The 22,038-nt window shown below is 36.7% G+C and overlaps 1 protein-coding gene across 5 annotated transcripts in view; it reads right to left on the reverse strand.

Moving 5' to 3' along the window:
* Window positions 1-22,038, reverse strand: part of Grid2 (glutamate ionotropic receptor delta type subunit 2) — a 1,480,136-nt gene that overhangs the window by 176,411 nt on the left and 1,281,687 nt on the right. Inside the window, exon 15 of one of the 5 annotated variants that reach the window (XM_087215775.1) lies at window positions 13,925-14,205. The exons of the other annotated variants lie outside the window; for them this stretch is intronic. Coding sequence (XP_087071901.1) covers window positions 14,011-14,205 — 195 coding nt within the window. The 3' untranslated portion in view covers window positions 13,925-14,010. Of the gene's footprint in view, window positions 1-13,924; window positions 14,206-22,038 lie in introns of those variants that run through there. 5 annotated transcript variants of the gene reach the window in all.

Consider the following 22,038-nt stretch of genomic DNA (forward strand, 5'->3'; position numbering starts at 1 on the left):
CTTCCTTTTTATATTTTGGAGACAGGGTCTCACTATGTAGTTCAGGCTGGCCTAGAACATATGGTGATCCTCCTGCATCAGCCTCCTGAGTGTTCTTCCTTCTTTTGAACAACACAGTGCTTTTCAGGTATAGCCATGTTGGTTTGTGTAGCTGTCCTAGTTACTTTCTTGTCACTGAGACACAATACCAGACACTCACAACTTAAAGGAAGAGAAGCTCACAGTTTATAGAGGTTTTAGTACAGAGTCAGCTGGCTCCAAGGCAGGGAGGCATGGGAGAGAGGCTTTGCAGAGGAGAAAGAGCTCATGGTGGGCAGCAGGAAGCAAAGAATGATCAAGGGAGGAGGCAGGGAGATAGACCTTTCCAGTCCATGCCTGCAGGACTTCACTTCTCCAACCAGGCTTCACTTCCTAACATCAGATTTAGCTATAAACCCCTCAGTGGACTAATCCACTAATAGGCATCACACCCCCATTATCCAATCACCTCCCTAAACCCCACCTATGGGCATATGAAGCTTTAGGGGACATCTAGATATCAATCATAACAGTAGTGGTAATTCATTCTTTATTATTTCTTGTATCATTGTGGTCAGTGTAGATCACAATAATGCTTCCATTCTCATGATGTTAGACATTTGAGTTGCTTCTGCTTTGGAGTTATTACAGATAATTGTACATGTCTTTTTTGGAAAGAGTGTTTCATCTTTCTTGGATAAATACTCAGGTTAAAAGTGCATGGTCATAGGCTAGGTGTTTAGTGATAAACAGATTTCCAAAGTAGTTTTTATGCATTTTATAGCATTAATATCTGCAAGTTCTTCATGGAACCAGTTGGAACAGAGGTTAGGTAGAACTCTTGAAGACATTGGTGTAGGAAAAGATTTTATGTACAAAACATCAGTTGCCAGTGAACTAGCACAAACAATCAACAAGTGGTATCTCTTCTTATTAAAAAGCTTCTGCACAGCAGGAGAAACCACCAGCAGTGTGAAGAGACAACCCATAATGTGGGAAAAAATCTTCACGTGCTTTTCCTCAGACAAAAGTCTACTATCTTAAATCTATAAAGAACTTAAAAAGATCAGACCTCCCAAATTTAAAGACCCAATAAGAAAATGGGCATCTGAAATGAATAGACATTTCTCAGACAAAGAAGTAGAAATAGCAAATAAATACATGAAAAAATGTTCAACATCACTGGTCATTCGAGAGATGCAAATGAAAACAATGCTGAGATTCCATCTCACCCCAGAAAGAATAGCTGCTGTCATGAAATCAACCAATAACAAATACTGGTGGGGCTGTGGGGAAAGAGGGACCCTGCTCCACTGTCGGTGGGAGTGTAGACTGGTGCAAGCACTGTGGAAATCAGTATGGAGATACCTCAAAGAACTAGGACTGGAAATCCCATCTGATCCAGCTATTCCCCTGCTGGGTATCTTTCCCAAAGAATTAAAAGAATCCTGCCACAGTGATATATGTGTACCCATGTTCATAGCAGCACAGTTTGTGATAGCTAACACTTGGAAACAGTTTAAATGCCCATCAACTGGAGACTGGATAAAGAAAATGTGGTTTTTTAAATAAAACGGAGTACTACTCAGCCATAAAAAATGAGAAATTAGAAACATTTATAGCTAAATGGATGCACATTGAGGCGATACTCTTAAGTGAAATAAATAGGACACATATGTATAAATACCAAATAGTTTCTCTAGTGTGAGAAACTGAAAGTGTAAATAAGGACTAAAATGTATAATAGGTAATGTGAAATAGGAAGAAAAAGGGTAAAGGGGAAGAAGTGGGAGGGGTAGGGGAAAGGAAAGAAGGGAATGGAATTAATATGAGAAAATGGAAAACTAGGAACAAAATCTTTGTAAATAGGGAGGAATGGAGGGGTTGAAGGTAGGGCTGGGTAAGGGTGAAAGATGGGAACCAAGAGAGATTATGTAAAGGTGCAAATTTCCAATGATGAATGTCATTATATTGTATACCTAAAATGTCCCAATGATTAGAATGAATAATTGATAATGCAAAATAGGAAGAAAAGGTCCAAAGGGGTAGGGGTAGTGGGAGGGGCAGGGGAAAGGAAAAGAAAGAAGCGAAAGGAAAAATGCTGAGAAATGGAAAACATGGAAATAAAGTTTTTGTAAATAGGGAAGGGTGGAGGGCGTGAAGGGAGGGCTAGGAATGGTGAAAAAATAAGAACCAAGATGAATCATGTAAAGGTACAAGTTCCCAATGAAAAATGTAAACCTGTTGTATACCTAAAATGTACCAATAAAAGAATTTAAGAAAAAAGAAATATCTGCAAGTTCTAGATACTCCACATTCTTGCTAATATTTGGGGCTGTTGTTCTTTTTAAGTGGAGCAGTTATCAATGTGAAATGCATATTTTTCTGAATTTAATTTAAATTTTCCTGATGACTAATGATGTTTGTATGGTGTTAATTAAGAACATTTTAGATTTATTGGAAATTTGTGTCTTATTTTATGAAAGGACTGGCTGAGACTTTCGATAATTTTGTTTGTTTTTTATTATTGATTTTAGAAATCATTTAAATATTGCAATACAAGAACTTTGTCTGATATATGGATATATATAAAAATATTCCATTGTGTGGGTTGCTTTTTAATTTTCTCACTAGTGTCTTTGACAAGTAGAGTATTATCTTTTTGTTTGGTAAAATCTAATGTATCAAGTTCATTCTTTATTTAAGGAAACTATTTGCATTGAGAGAGTATTATGTTGCTATTGGAATTTTAATTGACTATCAAATGTGTTTATCTAGTTTTCCTAATTTGGCAGTGGTCAAGTTCCAAATTTTGCATACCATGTGGAATATGGCAGCAGAGTCATTCTTTTTTTTCCACCATTAAGTTTATTGGTACATTTTATGTATAAAATACATTTACATACATCATTGGGATCTTGTACCATTGCATGAGTATCTTAGTTATTTTTTCCCCCTTCCTCTGCCCTCCCCTCACCCCCTCAAGCCCTCCCCAATTGCAAAGATCCCATTTCCATTTTTTTCCCTTTCTCATATATTTCCCCCCTCTTTCCTCTCCCCCCCACCTCCCCATCCCCAGACCTTTGCTTCCTATTACACAATATCAATTATACATTTTTAAAATTAAAATATCAAGACCTAGGAGACATTACCACAGATTTTACAGAATTTAAAAGGATATAGAAAGCATATTTCAAAAATCTGTTTTGAAATAAATTTGACAACTTCTAAGAAGTACCTTGGAAGGCAAATTAATGAAACTAACTCTGGAAGAAATATGAAATTTGAATAGCACCTATTAAAGAAAGTATATTCCTAGCTTGTAAACCTACCTATATGACAACAACAGGCTTGTATACATTTTAACTGATAAATTATATCAAACATTTAAAGCAGAAAAAAAAGGAACACTTCTCCCTTTATCTTTGGAAATCAACATTGTGTTAATCCTAAAACTGGATAAAGGTAATAGAAGAAAAAAGTATAGGGCCAGGGATTTAGCTCAGGGGTTCCAGCACCTGCCTCGCAAGCACAAGGACCTGAGTTCGATCTCCAGTACCAAAAAAAAAAAAAAAAAAAAAAAAAAAAGAAAGAAAGAAAAAAGTATGAACATAGATAGAAATTTGTTTAACAGAACAATTAGAAGTCAGATCTGGCAGTATGTAGAAAGTGGTTTTGTTATAGGGATGGCAGTGTTGGTTCAGTATTGGAAGATCCACCCCCAGAAGTCATCATTTTAACAGAGGAAAGGAAAAAGCCATATGATCCTGTCACTAGTTGGAGAAAAAGTATTGGATTAAATTCCACAGCTGTTCATGGTAAAAACTATCAGGAGACTAGAAGTAGAACAAAACTTTCTCAACAGATTAAAGACATGTACTCCATATTTCCAATGAGAACGCCTTATATGAATGGAGAAGATACAATCCTTTCTCTTTAAGGTGGGGAACAAGGGCAGATATGCCTACTCATTATCTGTCCATTAAACTTTGAAACCTAGGCCCCACCAAAATAGTCTGGCAAAAAATGGCACAATTAGGACAGGATTGGCAAGGTAGAAGCAAAATCTTTATATTTAGATGAAATGATCATCTACAGAGAAAATACTAAGAAATCTCTAGGAGCCCCTAGAACTTGTATTTGAATTTAGCAGGATTAGAAAACACAAGGTATATATAAAAATTCAGGTCTGTGTATACTTGCTGTAAATGAAGAATTGGATATTGAAATTTAAAAGTTATGCAGGAGTACAAAGGACCTAGAAAAGTTAAAAAAAAAAAACCCAAAAAACAAAAACAGTGTTGGAAGACATTTAGTACCTAATTTTAAGACTTCTTCTAAAGCTACAGTAATCAAGGCAGTGTTGGTGTAAGGAAAGACATATAAATCATTTGAATAAAACAGAGAATCTAGAAATAGAACCACACATATATGGTCCACTGAGTTTTGAAAAATTATTTAGCATTAGCATTTTATAGAACATAAATTCAACACAAGAACTGAGGAAAACATAAGTGTTTTCAGCAAAAGGCAATAGGACACCTGGTATCCGTATATAAAAAATGAACCTCAAACCTTTATTTCCATACATGAAAATAACTTGAAGGGATCTATGAACCTAAATATGAAAGCCTAAAAGTATAAAATTTTAAGGAAAGATTAAAGGGAAAATGTTTATGAATTCTGGGTCAGCAAGAACTACCTACAATACAAAAGACATGATGTATAAAAGAAAAAAATTGATAAATGAGATTCCATCAAAATTTAGAACTTTGAATGACATCATTAAAATGAAAAGTAGTCCTAAGCAGACCATATTTACAATGCATATAACCTATGAGCAGAATATATAAAGAATTCTTAGAGCTCATTAATAGACAAACCAATTAAAAAGTAGACATAAGAAGATGATGAATAGCCAGTACAGCAGAAGGAATGGTGTGCAATTCTAGAATCAGAAAAATACTAATCAGTACAATAATAAGATTGAATTATACACTCATTAGGGAGATGAAGTTAAAAGTTTTAAAAGCCTTGTCATGACTTTTTCTTTTTGTTGGATTCTCCCCCTTTGCATTTAATTTGTCACAACAAATGGATTCATTCTTCTGGGTTTCCTGGGGTTGTGATCCTCACTGTCTTTTCCTAGGGTATTGTCTAAAATATTTTGGAGTGCCAGTTTGGTATTCATGAAGTTCCTGAGGTGCTGTTTATCATGAAAGTATCTTATTTCTCCATCAATTTTGAAAGATAGTTTTGGAGGGTACATCAATCTGATTTGGAGGCTGTTTTCCTTTAGGGCTTGAAATACATCACTCCAAGCTCTTCTTGCCTTGAGGGTTTGTATTGAGAAGTCTGCTGTGATTCTGATGGGCTTTCCTTTGTATATGATTTGTTTCTTTTCACTAACTGCTTGTAGAATTTTGTTCTTCTGTTGGATTTCTGGAATCCTAACTATTATATGCCTATGTGTAGATTTTTTTTTTGATTAAGGCTAGCTGGAGTCCTATATGTCTCACTTATCTGTATGTCAAGTTCTTTTCCCCTCCTTGGGAAGTTTTCTGCCATCACTTCTGTGAACATTTTTTTTGTCATCTGCACTCTCTCCTCTTTCTTCATTGACTCCAATCAGTCTTATGTTATTCTTCTTTGCATTATCTAGCAGTTGCTGGATTGATTTCTCATGTTCCCTTACACTTTTAAAGAAATTTTTCTTTTCCTGGTCACTAATTGCAATCTTATCTTCTATATGTGAAATTCTATCCTCATATTGGTTCATTCTGCTGTGCAGATTTTCAGTGGAGTTTTTAATCTCCTGGAAATCTGTTTGCATCTGTTTTATGGATTCCATTTGTTTCCCATGTTGCAATTCCATCATGTTCCTCAGCTCCTCTATTTTTTGTATCTGTGTCCTCTCTAGATTTATTAATCATGTCTTGCACCATGAGCACAATCTTTGCTGTTATCTGAGTAATTATTTCTGATTTCATTTTTCCCAGATCCTCTTTTGTTGCCAGTTCAGAGAGTCCAGGTGGTTGAGTATCAGATTGTTCCATCTAATTTCCCTTTGGGGTTGCTATTGGTGATCCAGAAGTCTGTTTTTGAAGCTTGTTTACTTGTCTTCTCATTTCCACAGGGAGATGGGGTGTGGGGGGTGTTTCTGGCACCTGCACAGCTCAGCTTCTCTGCCCTAGGAGTGTGGAATGGCGGTGGGGGAGCTTCCTTCTGGGTTCATGGACTGGCTCAGCTTCTCTGCCCTAGGAGCATGGAATGGCAGTGGGGGAGCTTCCTTCTGGGTTCTGGGACTGTCTCAGCTTCTCTGCCCTGGGAGCATGGAATGGCATTGAGGGAGCTTCCTTCTGGGTGCTGGGACTGGCTCAGCTTCTCTGCCCTAGGAGCGTGGAATGGCAGCAGGGGAGCTTCCTTCCCGGTGCTGGGACTGGCTCAGTTTCTCTGCCCTAGGAGTGTGGAATTGCAGGGGGGTGGGGAGCTTCCTTCCAGGTGCTGGGACTGGCTCACCTTCTCTAGCAAAGTCATTCTTAACTTTGTAGCTTCTAGCTGTTCCTTTCCTGGGTGTCCTTGGCTTCTCCCTTGCATGTACACAGTTGAGGGTTGTCCCAGCATTTGAGGGTAGCTTGAATGCAGACCCTAGATTTCTTCCTGCTGTGGCTCTCTTCTTTCTTGGATTCTTCCTTACCTTTCATATGTTTTGGAAGCCCAGAGGTCATCTTGTCGCAGGACCAACCAATAAAACTGTAACTTTCTTTTGTAGTTCTAGCTGCCTCGAACTGGGAGTAGACTTAGAAGTACTGCTAGTGGAAAAACCATATAAATGTGTTTCTTTTGTACAGTTCCCTTCTTTCAAGGGTCACATTGCTTCCACTTTCTGTTTGCTTTTGTGGGAGAGTTAGTTTGATGCAAAGTACTTAGCCAATACTCAAAGTAGAGCATAACTTTTGTTTTTGTATGTATATAATCCAGTAGATTGATGGAAGTAAGTGGAAGCCATAGTTTTAAGATTATTTAACTTTAACTTTAAGTGAAATATTTGGAAGTGAAATTTACTTAGGGTAAAATTACAGTGAGTTTCAATGAGGATAAAATTGTTTCCATGAAACTTTATGTAATCATCTAAAAGCTTTTTTCACTTAAAGAATGCCTGCAATTTACTTGTAATCTATTTACCTGAAGTATAACTGAAGTGGTTGGCCTAACTCTACATTTTAGGTGAAACACTTTTAACTCTCCTTATGCTTTCAAGTGCCCATTAATGACAATCCTTTAAGATTTTTGTTATCTGCAGATTGTTTCTTTTGAGTTCTCTAGTGGATTAGATGCTGAACCAAAAAACAATGCTGAAGGTAATTCCCATTCAGCTCCATCTAACAGAAGCTGTTGGCTGTGGACTGTGTATCAGCATTTTACAGGCCATTGATCAGAGGACAGCATGACTACCTGGTCTTGAAAATCCTAGAATTGAGTTGAGAGTAAAATAGTGTAACAAAGTGTAACAGTGTAAGATTTTTGCAGTCTACAGCAGCAGTCTCCAGCCTCTTTGGCATCAGGAATAGATTTTGTGGAAGACAATTTTTCAATGGACTAGGAGTGGGAGGATGGTTTCAGGATGATTTGAGCACATTACATTTATTGTGTACTTTAATTCTTTTGTTATTACATTTCAATACACTGAAATAATTACACAACTCACCACAATGATAAATCAGTAGCAGCCCCAAGCTTGTTTTCCTGAAACTAAACAGTCTTATCTGGGGGCAACAGAGACAGTGACACTCAAGGTATGTTTCTTGTGTTCAGTCCACTTGGTTATATCATTTTGATTTTTCTGTCACTGGAGAAAATATGCTTACAAAGATAGGATGCTGGAAATGGAAGCAGGCTTTTCAGTGTATTGGTGGCAATCTCAGGATATGCTGCATTGACTTTAATCCAGAATGTATGGCAATTTTAAGTTGTTCAAACATACTTTTAAGGTGATGAACATTTGTGATCTCAAGCAGTTGATCTTCTACTAGCACAGACAGAGTCAGTTTACCTTGCTTATTCACAATTAGGTTGTGGATCCATTCCTTCCCAGTTTGGGGTCTTATGTGGTTGGGAAATAATGCTTAAACTCTTTTGAAATTTAAGACAGGTGATCATGCACAAGAGGGTAGAAAGATGGACCTGGTTCATTCTCCTTGAAAATATCTTCTAGTGTTTGAAACATGTCAAAAGTCCCAGTGTTCATTCATTGCCCCCATAACTCCAGTTTGGCTTTGAATGCAGCCACTTTATCTGCCTACTTGAACACAGATTGTTGACCTCCCTTGAAGTGATAGATTGAATTCATTGAACAGGTTAATTATGTCACATGAGTAAGTAAGCTTTGGCAACCATTCTGTGTCACTGAAATGAGCTGCCAGTGATGAGTTTTTTTTAAAAAGATGCCTGAAGTGACTCTCATAACTGAAAAATTCTGGTCAGTAATCTCTCTTTAGAAAGCCATCTCACTTCACTTCTGTGTATAAGACATGTGTGTATTCTGCATCCATCTCTTCACAGAGGTATGTTAACAGACATGAGTTGATAGCACTTTAATGTGGTTGATAATTGTAATCACATCCTGCAAAACATTATTGAGTTCGGGTGACATTATTGAGTTCTTCCTACCCAGAATTTCTCCATGGGTAACAGGGTGTGTAGGCTCACATTCAGAGCAACCTCTTTGACCTGAGCAGTGAAATGAGAAAGCCATCCAGTCATGGCAACCTCTCAAGCTGTGCATAAAGCAATACAAATGACCAATTCAGCTTTCTTGATATGTAATCATTCAGACTTGAATAGTTGTGCAACTAGCCACAAAAGTGTACATAACCTCATGCATCTCCTCTTGAATGAATATCTCACAAAAACAAGCACTGTTGCCTTGTTGTCAAGATTGGTTGCCTTGATAACCTGGACTGCACATGTACCACAGTAACTCATTAATCCTCTCTAACAATTGTGCCTTAATATCCTCTGCTACTGAATCACTTCATCCAGTTATTGTGTTCATCAAAGAGGAATATGTGCCACCTTTTGAACTGAAGCCTTTTTCAAAATTCCAGAAGAAATGTCCTTGGCAGCTGGCAGGACAACTCTTCTTCAATAATAAAGGGCTTCTGAGCTTTAGCAACTCAGTCAACTACAAGAATGATGCTCTCAGCGCAGACACATTTGATGAAGTGGAGGCCTTCAATAATTGCTTTTGGTCTTTGTGTTCACATTTTTTTCTTTCACAAAACTTCAAAAGCTTGTTTTTTAATGGGAGCTTTATCTTCATGTGGCAAAGCAGTTTTGTAGGTTTTATACCTTTCTTGGTTAGCAGGTTGCCACATATTATATGAAGTGGGTTTGGAGAATGAGATTCATCTGTTGCCGTGAACCCATAATTTAAGTAGGATTCTTGGTATTTCTTTAAATGCAGCTTTCTTTTTTTTTAGGGGGGGCAATCTTCCAGACTTCCACTGTCTTCTCATTGGATCATTCCCCCTTTGCAAGGAGGCTCTCGATGACGTTTGTTTTCTTACTGATTTAGCTGGGGTTAGCTTGTGGCCTAACCAAAACTGTGACTGAGACAAGTGTGCAGTGGGGAAGAGACTCACGTATAGAAGTGGTCAATAAAATAATGGGAGGGCCATGTGTGGACTAAAATAAGTGTCAGATTCTGACAGCCTGCCATCATATACAGCTGTACAATTGAAGTACATCAACTCACTTGACACTAAAAGGCCTGCTAGCAGATGCAGCTTAGTTATCACTAGCCACTCACTGGTAGGGCTTTGATACAAGTCTGCAAGCAATTGTTTGATTACAGTCTCTGTGATGTCAAACCTCTCTGCTAATGTTAATGTGTATTTGCAGCTGCTCCTTGGCACTAGCATCACTGCCTCAGCCTCCTGAGGAGCTCATGGCTTAGATCCCTTGTTTATGCAGTCATAGCTGGGACTGTGCTCCTGTGAGAATCTAATGCTACTATTGAGCTGATAGGAGGTGGGCAACTGGTGATAACCCAGGCAGTAGGGAGTAGCTGCAAACACAGATGACTCTTTTCTCACTGCCCTGCTGCTCAGCTCCCTGTGTGTAGCCTGGTTCCTAGCAGGGTGGGGATTGGAGAACCCTGGTCTGATTGTATATTTAGTGACTGAAGAATTTAAAATGAAAATTATCATATGGGGTTGAAATTAGTAACAAATTAGAGTGGGACTTGTTCTATGCCTTGAGGAAATTTAAAATAAATATACTATATACTCATTATGAAGCTACAAGCTACATTTTACCCAATTCTTCATCTCTTCTACACACACACACACACACACACACACACACACACACATGCTGCATGATTTTTACTAAGTATAATATATATGGAAACAAGTATTTAAGAGGATGGAGACAGGGAAGCAATAGATTTTGTTTGTGTCTAGACATGCATAATATTACTCTGCCTTCAAGGAGAATGTATGAATGTATTTTGGTAAAAGAAAAAATGGATAAATATAAAACACATTAGAATGCAAATATAAATAATAATTATAATAGTTTCCATAAGGCAAAACTGCCTAGAATTAAGTTAGAGAATAAGGAAGATTAATCAGAAGTTAGAGGGAAAGGAATAAAAAACAGAAACTTAAGAGAGGGAAAATTTATTATTGTTGTTTTTTAGCAAGAGACCAATTATAAACTCTATGAGACTGTGATTAAAAAAAAATGCTTTGCTTTGCAAAGTATAGGAAGTATTATATGAGAAGGAGTGTGGGAGGGAAAGAAAAAGGAAGAAGTAGTGAGAGTGAGAGAGAAAGAAGAGAAAGGGGAGACTGAGGTATGAAAGGAGAAATGGCCCCTGGTGAAGATGAAATTATTTCATGAATTACAAAACAGCCAGTGTGGAATGGAAGCTGTAAGAACAGATAACGCTATGTGGTGTTTAAGAGCATGGACGCTAGAATCTGATGACACGGACTTTGAATGTGGACATTAATATCCCACCACTTGGACTATGACCATTTCAAGGAGCTTGTTTCCCCAGCTGATGAGAGTTCCTACCTCAGATAGCTATCTTGCAGGGCATATGAGAGAGTGTACAGAGTACCTAACAGCTGGCACCCTCATAACAGGAAACACAATATTTTTTAGTCTTTCTCGTTGACATTATTAAGGAATAAAGATACAGTAAATTAATCCATAGCTCTATAGTAGAAAGCTTTTAATGCAAAAGTTACTATTTGATCCAGAAGCATCTCTGATTATAGTGGAACTAACAAAAAACATTAAAATTCAGCTATGGAAACTTAGGTGTGAAATAAGAGGTAAGGAGTAGAATATAGTAGAAACTAAGTGATAAAATCTAGCTATGAGTATGTACACCAGGATTTTCATTGAGGCAGAAGAAATACTTGGATGCAAAAGAAGTGGAAAGAAGTAGCTGAACTCATAAGCTAGCAAATTTGGGGAGACAAAAGAGGACAGGAAATGTCTTGGAATTTCTGGGTGGTGAGATGTGGAGATTCACTGGAAAGAATGCTCTGATAAGGATGGTGAACAATGGGGCCAGGATGAGGGAATTACTGGAAGGTGACTTGTAGGCAAAAGAAACCACAAGGGGATAAGTGAGCAGTAAGATTCAGTCTATTGGTGAGTCAGGAAATTAATATGCAAAAACATAAAATAGATTGACTCCTAATCCACTCTTGGAGAAGGGTGTCTCCTGCATTCTGTTTCCCTATCAACTAAAAGATCTTAAAACATTCATCATGATGTTTCACAGCTGTAAATTTTCAAAATGCAAACATATAAAAACTAGAAACAAGAATATGCTTATTTTAATTAAGAAATAGTATATCAAAATATATAAAGTAGTTCCCATTACAGAAGGAAAGCTCAATACAGCAGATTAATATTTAATTTGTTAAAAAACAGTTGACACTGTGAAGCCTTATATGCTTATTCTTTCTTGTTGTTTGTTTAATTAAATGAAATTGACAGTCCAATATTTACCTAAACAAAACTATCATATCTCTTTTAAACATGTTTTTACTTCAGACTTCTGCTCTAAAAATGTGATTATTTTTGCATAATGACACATCTGTTCACTTTCTACTGATAATTTTCTCTTGCAATGCTTTTTCATACCCAAGAGCAATATATTTCTTATCAACTCAGACACTTGAACATTGACCCAAAATGCTAAACATCAAATCAAACACATTAAATACTGAGTCAAACATAATATTTTTAAATTAAATACATCAATGACAAACCAGATCAATATTAAATCAATTATGTTGTATGTAGATCAGCCTCATCCATGTGATATATTAAATCTAATGTATCTGAAACTAATATCCAACAATGAGATAGATCACTTTTTCACCACTAATGTCTAACTGATGTCAAATCAGACACTTATTAAACAAGAGACTGAGTATCACTCGATACTACAAAACAAAACAATGCAGTGCAATTTTTACTTACATCTAGAAAAAGTCTTAATATAATATGACTTGAGTCTTCTCAAGTAGTCTTTAATTTTCTAGGAGCATCCTATTGGGGTAACCAGAATGTTATTCTTACACTTGATCTTACCCCAAAGGCCGAGAAATGATCAGAATGTTATTCTTGATAGGCTAAGAAGACTTTATTTTACCTCAAATATATATCACTGTAATATGTTCAGAATTTATAAATTAACCAGGGCTCATGTAACTCTGAATGGCTCAATACTGAACTTGATAGTGAACACGTGGACGGTGGGGTATAGTCTTTAGAAATACAGCACATTTCATGTCCAGTTCTGCAACACAGATGTACAGTGAACATAAATAATTTATTTAACTACTGGCAACTTCAGTTTTTTCAGCTGTAAAGTGAACATTATACCATGCTACTGTACCTTCTTTCTAGAATTTTGAACATTAGAGATAAGGCAAGGAAATTAAATATGTAGCACAATACCTGTGATGTAATAGTTGATCAATAAATAGGAGGTAGCAGCAGTTGTTCTTATCATTATCTCGATAGCAAATAATCATCTCTGCTATTGCTTAGATGTAAACTGACCCCCAAAAGTCTCATGTATTCAGAAGTGGGGCTTTTAGAGGCAGCTGGATCGTGGGGGCACTATACTCATCAAAACCTGATGAGTGTATCGGTATCAGTATCCACTGATGAGTTCATAACTGAATGTGCTATTAGAGGTGGGGTCTGGTCAGGAGAGGTGCATCACAGGCCATGACTTGGAAGGGGATATTCTTGTCCTTGGTTTCTGTCTCTGTCTTTGTCTCTGTCTCTGTCTTTATCTTTCCCCTTCTTACCTGTAATGGATTGAACAGCTGTCTCTCTTTTAAGTTGTGGTTGGCAGGTAATTCGTCCCAGCAACAGAAATGTGACTAATATAATCTCCAAGTTTCATTTGCATTCTATGTGATCTTAACTTGGAAGTGCAAGTGATACAATAAAAAGAGGCAATAGTGAATATTAGAATATTTGTATGGTGATATTAACAACCAGAAAAAAAGTGAGGAAAGATAGCTGTATGAACTTCTAAGGTAGTAAAGAGTCTATAAATAAAAAATAAATCAGGAATAAGTCACTTTAATTGTTCTCAAGAGAGTGACACTAGTAAAAGAATAATAATAACAACCATTTTTATTGAGTTCTTATTGTATCCCCATGCAAAATGCTTTTCATATGGTGTCTCACTATTTTTTTATTGGTAACTTTTACAACTCTATTATTCTTCTCTTGATTTTACATTTTACAACTGAGTGAAGATGAGAGAGGATCAATAACTTACCCAGCCAGGTTCATTCACCAAGTAAATAGCAGTGATAAGTTTTGCTTCCAACTCAAGTACCAGAACTTGGTCCCCATATGGAAAAATCATGCGATGTGTGAAAAAGATGCCAAAAATGTGTGAAGCCAGACAGAGTTAAATACTAGTAAAATCTATAATTAAGTCCCAAGATACCTATAATAAGTTGTCATAAGGAAGACCATGACTAAGTGCTTCTGAATCTCTTGCACAATTGGCTTTGAAGGGCCAGGCCAGGTGCTCCTGGAAGGCTTCCTAAGAGAAGGAAGCTGAGTTGGATCCTGAAGGAAAGAGGTCCAGTGGTCCTCACCGTGGGAGAAGGGCGGGCAGCATGCCTGCAAAAGTGAGGGAGGGCAGGACTGTGAATGCTGTTGAGCTCGAGGCTGAAAGGTTGGACTTGACTGTGTATTATTCATATAATGAGCTTACTAGAGGGTTCAGGCCCCACCTAACTTGATAAAGCAAAATATGGATCTTGCTGATGGTTGTTTCATGTGTTGCCCAACATTCTAACTTATTCACAGAGGTAAAATAATTCAGTTTTATTTTTATTTACTACTAAGGAATATGAATATTTGTAAATACTGCTAAGGCCTGGGGCTTCCAAGATAGGCGCAGCACCAGGGACCTGTGGTCCGGGTTTGTCTACTGTAGGCCATTGTGAATAGGTTTTGCTCTCTTGGGGGATGAAGCTCACTGGTGTCAGTGGAGGAGTATTGAAATGAGAGTGTTAACAATGGAGAAAATGGACAGTTACTCTGGGACTGGATGCAGCTTCTGTTTGCCTTCTCCCTTAAAGAGTTATTTGTAAAGCATAAGGGTGCAAAGTTAAATATATCTCATTGTTAGAAAACCAACAGTGATTAACTCTGTTTAACACTGGCTGATGGATTATCCATAGCTTTGCAGCTTAATCTTTTGTAGTCTTGCATGGTATTAATGAGAATTAAAGGTGATGGAAACATTTCTAACATAATAAATGTGTCCAGAGAACTTGTTATTCTGATTGTAAAAGAAACTCCAAATACTGTATTTTGTAATGTTCTTTATTTCATTGATTTAGATAGTGTGTCTGTCTCTTATGGTTTCCTTTCCCCCTTATTTTTATATGCTTTAGGTAGTAGTTTCTGTTTGGAGAAATGATTTCATAGCATTTATCATATAACAGAGCTGTTCAACTCTGTTGGAGAGTCCTTGATAATGTTTTTTATATGACCATACTTTTCATGAAGTATGCTTATGTTTTCCTTTCCAAATTGAAAGATTACTGAATTGTTTTCTGAAATACCCATAAAGTAATAGCAAATGTCAAAGGGTTATGACCTGAGATTTTAGGATCATCCCTGGGTTTATCTGATCCTGAATGAAAAATGATCAATACCCACTTTTAGTGATAGTCAAAATGTTTCTTAATATTGTTTCTTTCAAGGAATTCCTATCCACCTCTTTAGAAGCTTAACTGTGTGATCAAATGTATCCTCCTTTCATTTTCTCATTATTTTAAACATCAAATTTTATCAGAGCACAACACAGAAAAAAATGATAATCTTATATGATACTTTCTCTTTAAAAATAGAGTAACAAATCTAAATAGGAAGTTATTCCTCTAACACAGTGGAAAAAGAAAAGACTTAGAAAGTATAAGAGAAAGTTCAAGAAATAGTGAAGGTGATGGAAGTTCTAAAATCCCAGTAATACTAACATAGGAGCATGGATAGGTGGATAGGAATTCTTGGAAAAGAAGAGGAAGTACATCTTTTTCAGTAGATACTAACTAAAATTTAGTAATTCTTTCAATTATAAATGTATCCAAAATCACAGCAGTATTAGCAGTACATGTGATTTTGCTTCTAACAAAACTTGTAGATATTTATGCCCGACAGTATCTCAAAATATTTGCACTGTGCGTATCTGAAAATAGAATTTGTGTACTTTATTACTTCAGAATTAAGATTTCTATAAATCTGTAGCTAGACTTTTTCCGATGTATTCATCAGTAACTATATTACAATATCACATTTTAAAATAGTTTGATAACTAAATTTTAATAAAATTGTTTTCCTTTGTAATTGCATGTTTCCAATTTTATGCAATTTTAAATGTAGTTCTATAAGCTTTTCCAGATTTGCAATGCAAACTGTGGCAGGGATGCTGAGAAGATTTATGGGTGGAGAGCACAGGGAATAAAGATAAATGATGGGTAAAAGGAAACTTTGCAGAGCAGAGGATATCTGGGTCTTTAGATTAAATGAATTCAGTCAAGATCACCATCTGTAAGTGATTAGCTCTCTTGGGAGGAGATTTGGGCTGCATACAGGAGGGATAATTTACCCTAATTACTTTTGCTTTATTTGAATTTTTTAACAACCTGAATGTATTCTTGTATAATGAAGAGGCACATATGTATGAAGTTAAATGAGAGAGACGAGAGAGAGAAAGAGAGAGCGAGTGAGCGAGCAATACTTCAGTATTACTATGGCAACTGCCCATCCTAGGGAAGACCAGCAGCTGAGTGTCCCAGATCATCAGAAACCTTCTGTTCTGATTTCAAGTTTCCAGTTAGCAATAGCACCCCCCCCCCCCCCCCCGCCGACACAAGAGGCTGTGCAGCTGGGTCATCCTAAAATTGATCTCCTTTACTCAAGAACTGGCTCACCAGACTTAGGAAAGTCTTCTAAGCTTTCTGAAACTCAATTTTCTTCATTTAGTAATCTAGGGTACTAGCTATTCCACGGGATTGATGACATGGGAGTTAGTGCAAAGGTGTGTATATCAAGTGTCTGGAACAGTATTTGATTTGTAGTAGACACCAAAATACCAACCATCATCATTAATCTTATGCTGAAAGCTAGGGTTAACCATTAGAGGATTTTAATTTTATGAAGTTATGAATAGTAGAGGGGTATTCACTTGAATGGAGTCAAGAGTCTAGGCATGAGGATAAGTTAGATGGTATTACAATGCAGATGAGCTGAAAAAATATGAAGAATATGGGGAACGTTTAAGAGACAGAGTTATTCAGATTTGATGACCAGTAAAGTCCTGAGTATGAGGAAAGCATTTGATAAACTCCAGATATCTGAATGGAATGAATGGGAGGTTGCTGGTGGCATCTGTAGGACAGTCAGGTTGTAGGCAAAGGGTGATAGATTTAGACATGTGGAAGTTAAGATGTCTAGGAACAAGCAAGTGGTCGAGTATATGTCTTTGGAAATATAGGTCAGGTGCTTCAGAGGAGAATCTCTGCTGGCTATCATCAATTGAAGAAGTGTTAGTAAGCATATTAAGTTTATACAAAATCTCTAATGGAGAGAGTTCAGTAAGTGAGTTCCAACACACACAAACAATTTAAGAGAGAAAATATTTTATTTATTTATTTGGTAACTAAAGATGGATATTTCATGTTATCTTCTTTAACTCATAAAAGTAGACAAATTCAAAACTAGAAAATAGTAAATTAATTAGTAAAAGAAAGGATATAGTCCTCCTATAAAACAGTAAATCATTTATACCAGTGAGGGATATTAGAATAAGGAGGAAAAAATGTTAAAATCTCTCCTTAAATGCTTACTCAAAAGTAGAGTTGTTAATATTTTTTATTGATTCTGTCAACAGTCCCAAATACCTATCCTATTTAAGGACCAGTATTACAGGTGTTTGTTATGGTTAGGATCAAGAACATCCCCTGAAGTTTTATGTGTTGAAGTCTTGGCCCCCAGTTAACAGTGGGGGAGGTATTTGAGTCTTTGGGCAGGGAGGCCTGGTGGCAGTAAGGTGAGTCACTAGGGGCAGGCTCTTGAAGGAGATATGGGACCTTGGCCTCTCCCCTCTCTCTCTTTTGCTTTCCAGACACCATGGGGTGAACAGGCTTCCTCTGCCTTGCATTTCAAGATATACAGTACAGTTACAGGCCAGAAACTGTGAGACAAAGTAGACTTTTAATCCTTTTGATTTACCTTGTTTGTTACAGTGTTAGAAAACTGAATATCAGAATACTTTTTGTTTGTTTATTAATTTTGTGGTAGTGGGGACCAAACCTAGGGTCACTGTACTATGAAGGTACATACACAGCCCCTTTTATTTTTTATTTTAAGACAGGGTCTTACTAAGTTGCCCAGGCTGGGTTCAAATTTGAGATCTTCTTACTCTAACCTCCCCAGTGCTGAGATTATAGCACAATGTTCATTTTCCCCTCTAGTTTTACTTATCTACCAACATAATATCAAAATGAATGTTTAACTTTGTTGACTTTTTAACTTTAAAGAAACTTTCTGTGATTAAATCTATCTTTGTAAGGTTAGCCCTTCTACTTAAAATATTTTTCAGAACATATGTTTATTCCAAGGTAAGTTTATTTGTTGGGGCAAGGAATTTCTGGATTTATTCTAGTAACAAATAGCCATTCACAATTCAAACTTCCATCTTAGAATTGCTTTCATTTTGTCCCATAGGTTCTGGTTTAATGACATTATATTTTTGATTCTAGCAAGTGTTTGATTTCTTCTGTGATCCATTGATTATTCAAGAGCGTATTGTTTAAACTCCATATGTTCACATAATTTCTGTGGTTTCTTTTGCCATTGATTTCTAATGTCACTGTACTATGGGATATGCTTGGGATTATTTAGATTCTTTGCGTTTTAGCAAGTTATTTTAGGATCTGTTTTGGAGAACATTCTATGGGCTGATGAGAAAAATTTGTATTCTATTATTAGGTTGAACACTCTATGGATTTTTGTTATGTCTGTTTTTTCAAAGGTGTGTTTCAACTGATATTTCTTTGTTGGTTTTTGTCTAGTTGATCTATCTGTAAAAGTGGATGCATAGGTCCTCCACTACAGCTGATGTGTATCTGATCTTTTATGTTCAGTAGTATTTGTTTCATGAAGTTGGGTGTACTAATATTCATTGCATATATGTTCACAATTGTTAACACTTCCTGTTGAATTATTCCTTTTACCAGTATGTAGTGACCTTCCTTGTCTTTTCTGATCAGTTTTAGCTTGAAGTCTATTTTGTCTGAAAATAGGATGGCTACTTCTGCTTGCTTTCAGGATCTTGCTCCATAAAAAATTGTTTCTCATCTTCTGATTTTTACTCTACAGGCTGTTTTAAATATCAAATGTATTTTTGATCGCTAGCGTACCAGTGGGTTTTGTTTGATCAATTCTGCCACTTGACTGGGGAGTTAAGACTATGGACACTGAGTGATATTCCTGAAAGATATTGACTAATTCTGTCATTGCATTGTTTATTTTGTTGAGGGTTCATTGATCTTTTCCCTTTTGACTAATTGTTCATCCTGTGTGCTGTGTTCATTCCAGTAGACCCTTGGGCATTGATGGCATAGATCTAGGGTATGTCTAGGGTATCTTTGAATATTTTTTGTAGTTCTAATTTGCCATTCATGAATTTCTTAAGGTGCACTTTGTTGTGGAATGTCCTCATTTCTCCATCAATTTGGAAAGATAATCTTGTAAAATATATTAATCTGGGTTGAAAAATATGTTCTGGTAGGTCTTGAAGATCTCCTCTCTATGGTTTCCTGTACTTTAAAGTATATGTTGAGAATTCTGCAGTAATTCTAAGAGGTGCAACTTTATAAGTGATATGCTGTTTTTCGCTAACATCTTTTAAAATTCTTTGTGTTGAACTTCTGGGATTTTCTTTTTTTTTTTTTGGTACCAGGGATCAAACTTGGGACCTTGCACTTGTGAGGCAGACAGCAGAAACACTGAACTAAATTCCTGGCCTGAACTCCTGGTATTTTGACTTGATGTTTTAGGGGGAAGTTCTTTTTTGCTCATGGATATTTGGGGTTGCTATCTGGTGACTTACTTACCTATATGTCAATTCTTTTCCTATACTTGGAAAGTTTTGTGGTATAATTTTTTTTGTTTTGTTTTGTTTTTGAGGTTTTTTTGGTACCAGGGATTGAACTCCGGTCCTTGCGCTTGCGAGGCAGGTGGCGGAACCACTGAGCTAAATCCCCGGCCCTAATTTTTTTAAATAGATAAATATCACATGGTTTCTTTCATAAGAGAAACTGAGGAGCAGTTTAAGGAGCAACATAAAAGACAGATAACAGGAAGTGGGAAGATAGATCTTCCTCAAATAGGAAGAGGATCAGGAGATGGAGGGTGGTGGAGTGGGGAGGAAAAGGGGAGGAAGAAGGATGAAGATATGCCACAACACGGACTACTCCACACAAGGAATGCAAACATTATGTACTGCAAACATGCACTAATAAAAAATTTTCAAAAACAGATTTCTATGCCAGTCATACGATCTTCTCATTGCTTTCTAATTCCAATTAATCTTAGGACAGTCTCTCTCTATCATCCTACTGAGTCCATTTCCCATGTCTCCTGTTTTTAAGGTATCTCTGAATATATAGTCACCTGCATCAGTCCTGTATTCCAGTTTTGACACTCTTCTCATATTGATCTCTTCTGCTGCCCATACTTTCTTTTTTTTCCATTAACTTTATTGGTACATTTTAGGTATGCAATACAGTTACATTCATCATTGGGATCTTGTACCTTTACATGATGCATCTTGGTTCTTATTTTTCCCCATTCCAATACCTTCCCTTCACCCCCTCTACCCTTCCCTATTTACAAAGACTTTGTTTCCATTTTTTCCTTTTCTAGTATTTTTTCTTTTCCCTGCTTTTCTTTTCCCTACCCCTCCCAATTTGCCTACTACTTTAGACTTTCTCTTCCTATTTCACAATATTAATAATACATTTTGATCCTTATTTACACTTTTAGTTTTTCATACTAGAGAAACTATTTGGTATTTACACATGTGTGTCCTATTTATTTCACTTAAGAGTATGGCCTCAAGGTGCATCCACTTAGCTATAAATGTCTCTAGTTTCTCGTTCTTTTTTTTTTTCTTAAATTCTTTTATTGGTACATTTTAGGTACACATTACATTTACATTTATCATTGGGTGTTTGTACCTGCACATGATGTATCTTGGTTCTTATTTTTTCCTCATTATCTGTGCGCCTTTCACCCCCTCCACCGTTCCCTACTTACAAAGACTTTGTTTCCATTTTCTCCTTTTCTCATAATATTTCCTTTCCCTTCTTTCCTTCCCCCTTCCCCTCCTGCTACCCCTACCCCATTAGATCTTTTCTTCCTATTTCAAATTATCCATTATTCATTTTAGTCCTTATTTACACTATCAGTTTCTCACACTACAGAAACTATTTGGTATTCACATGTGTGTTCTATTTATTTCACTTAAGAGTATGGCCTCAATATGCATCCATTTAGCTACAAATGTCTCTAATTTTTCATTCTTTATGGCTGAGTAGTACTCCATTTTATAAAAAAAATACATCTTCTTTATCCAGTTTCCAGTTGATGGGCACCTGGGCTGTTTCCAAGTTTTAGCTATTACAAACTGTGCCGCTATAAATATGGGTGCACATATATCGCTGTGGTATGATTCTTTTAATTCTTTTGGGAAGATATCCAGCAGAGGAATCGCTGGGTCAAATGGCACCTCTACCCCTAGTTCTTTGAGGTATCTCCATACTGATTTCCACAGTGGTTGCACCATTCTGCCCCCTCCCCCACCAACAATGAAGAAGGGTTCCTCTTTCCCCACAGCCCCGCCAGCATTTGTTATTGGTTGATTTCTTGATAGCAGTCATTCTTTCTGGGGTGAGGTGAAATCTCAGTGTTGGTTTCATCTGCATCTCTCGAATGACCAGTGATGTTGAACATTTTTTCATATATTTATTTGCTGCTTTTACTTCTTTGTCTGAGAAATGTCTGTTCATTTCAGATGCCCATGTTTGAACTGAGTCTTTGAATTTGGGGGGTCTGATTTTTTCAGTTCTTTATATATTCTAGATAGTAGTTATTTGTCTGAGTTACAGCTGCTAAAATTTTTTTCCCACATTGTAGGTTGTCTGTTAGTTCTGTTTGTGGTTTCTCTTGGAGTGCAGAAGTTTTTTAATAAGATGGGATCCCAGTTGTTGACTCTTTGTGCTATTTCCCATGCTACTGAGGTTTTGTTCATAAAGTCTTTTCCTATGCCAATGTCTTCAAGAGTTCTACCTAACTTATCTTCCAGCAAGTTTAGTGTTTCTGTTTTAATATTTAGATTTTTAGGGCCGGGGATTTAGCTCAGTGGTTTCGCCACCTGCT

The sequence above is a fragment of the Heterocephalus glaber genome, unplaced genomic scaffold (assembly GCF_053883595.1).
Source record: "Heterocephalus glaber isolate CG9 unplaced genomic scaffold, H.glaber_assembly_v1.0 deba00001454, whole genome shotgun sequence".
NCBI classification, from domain to species: domain Eukaryota; kingdom Metazoa; phylum Chordata; class Mammalia; order Rodentia; family Bathyergidae; genus Heterocephalus; species Heterocephalus glaber.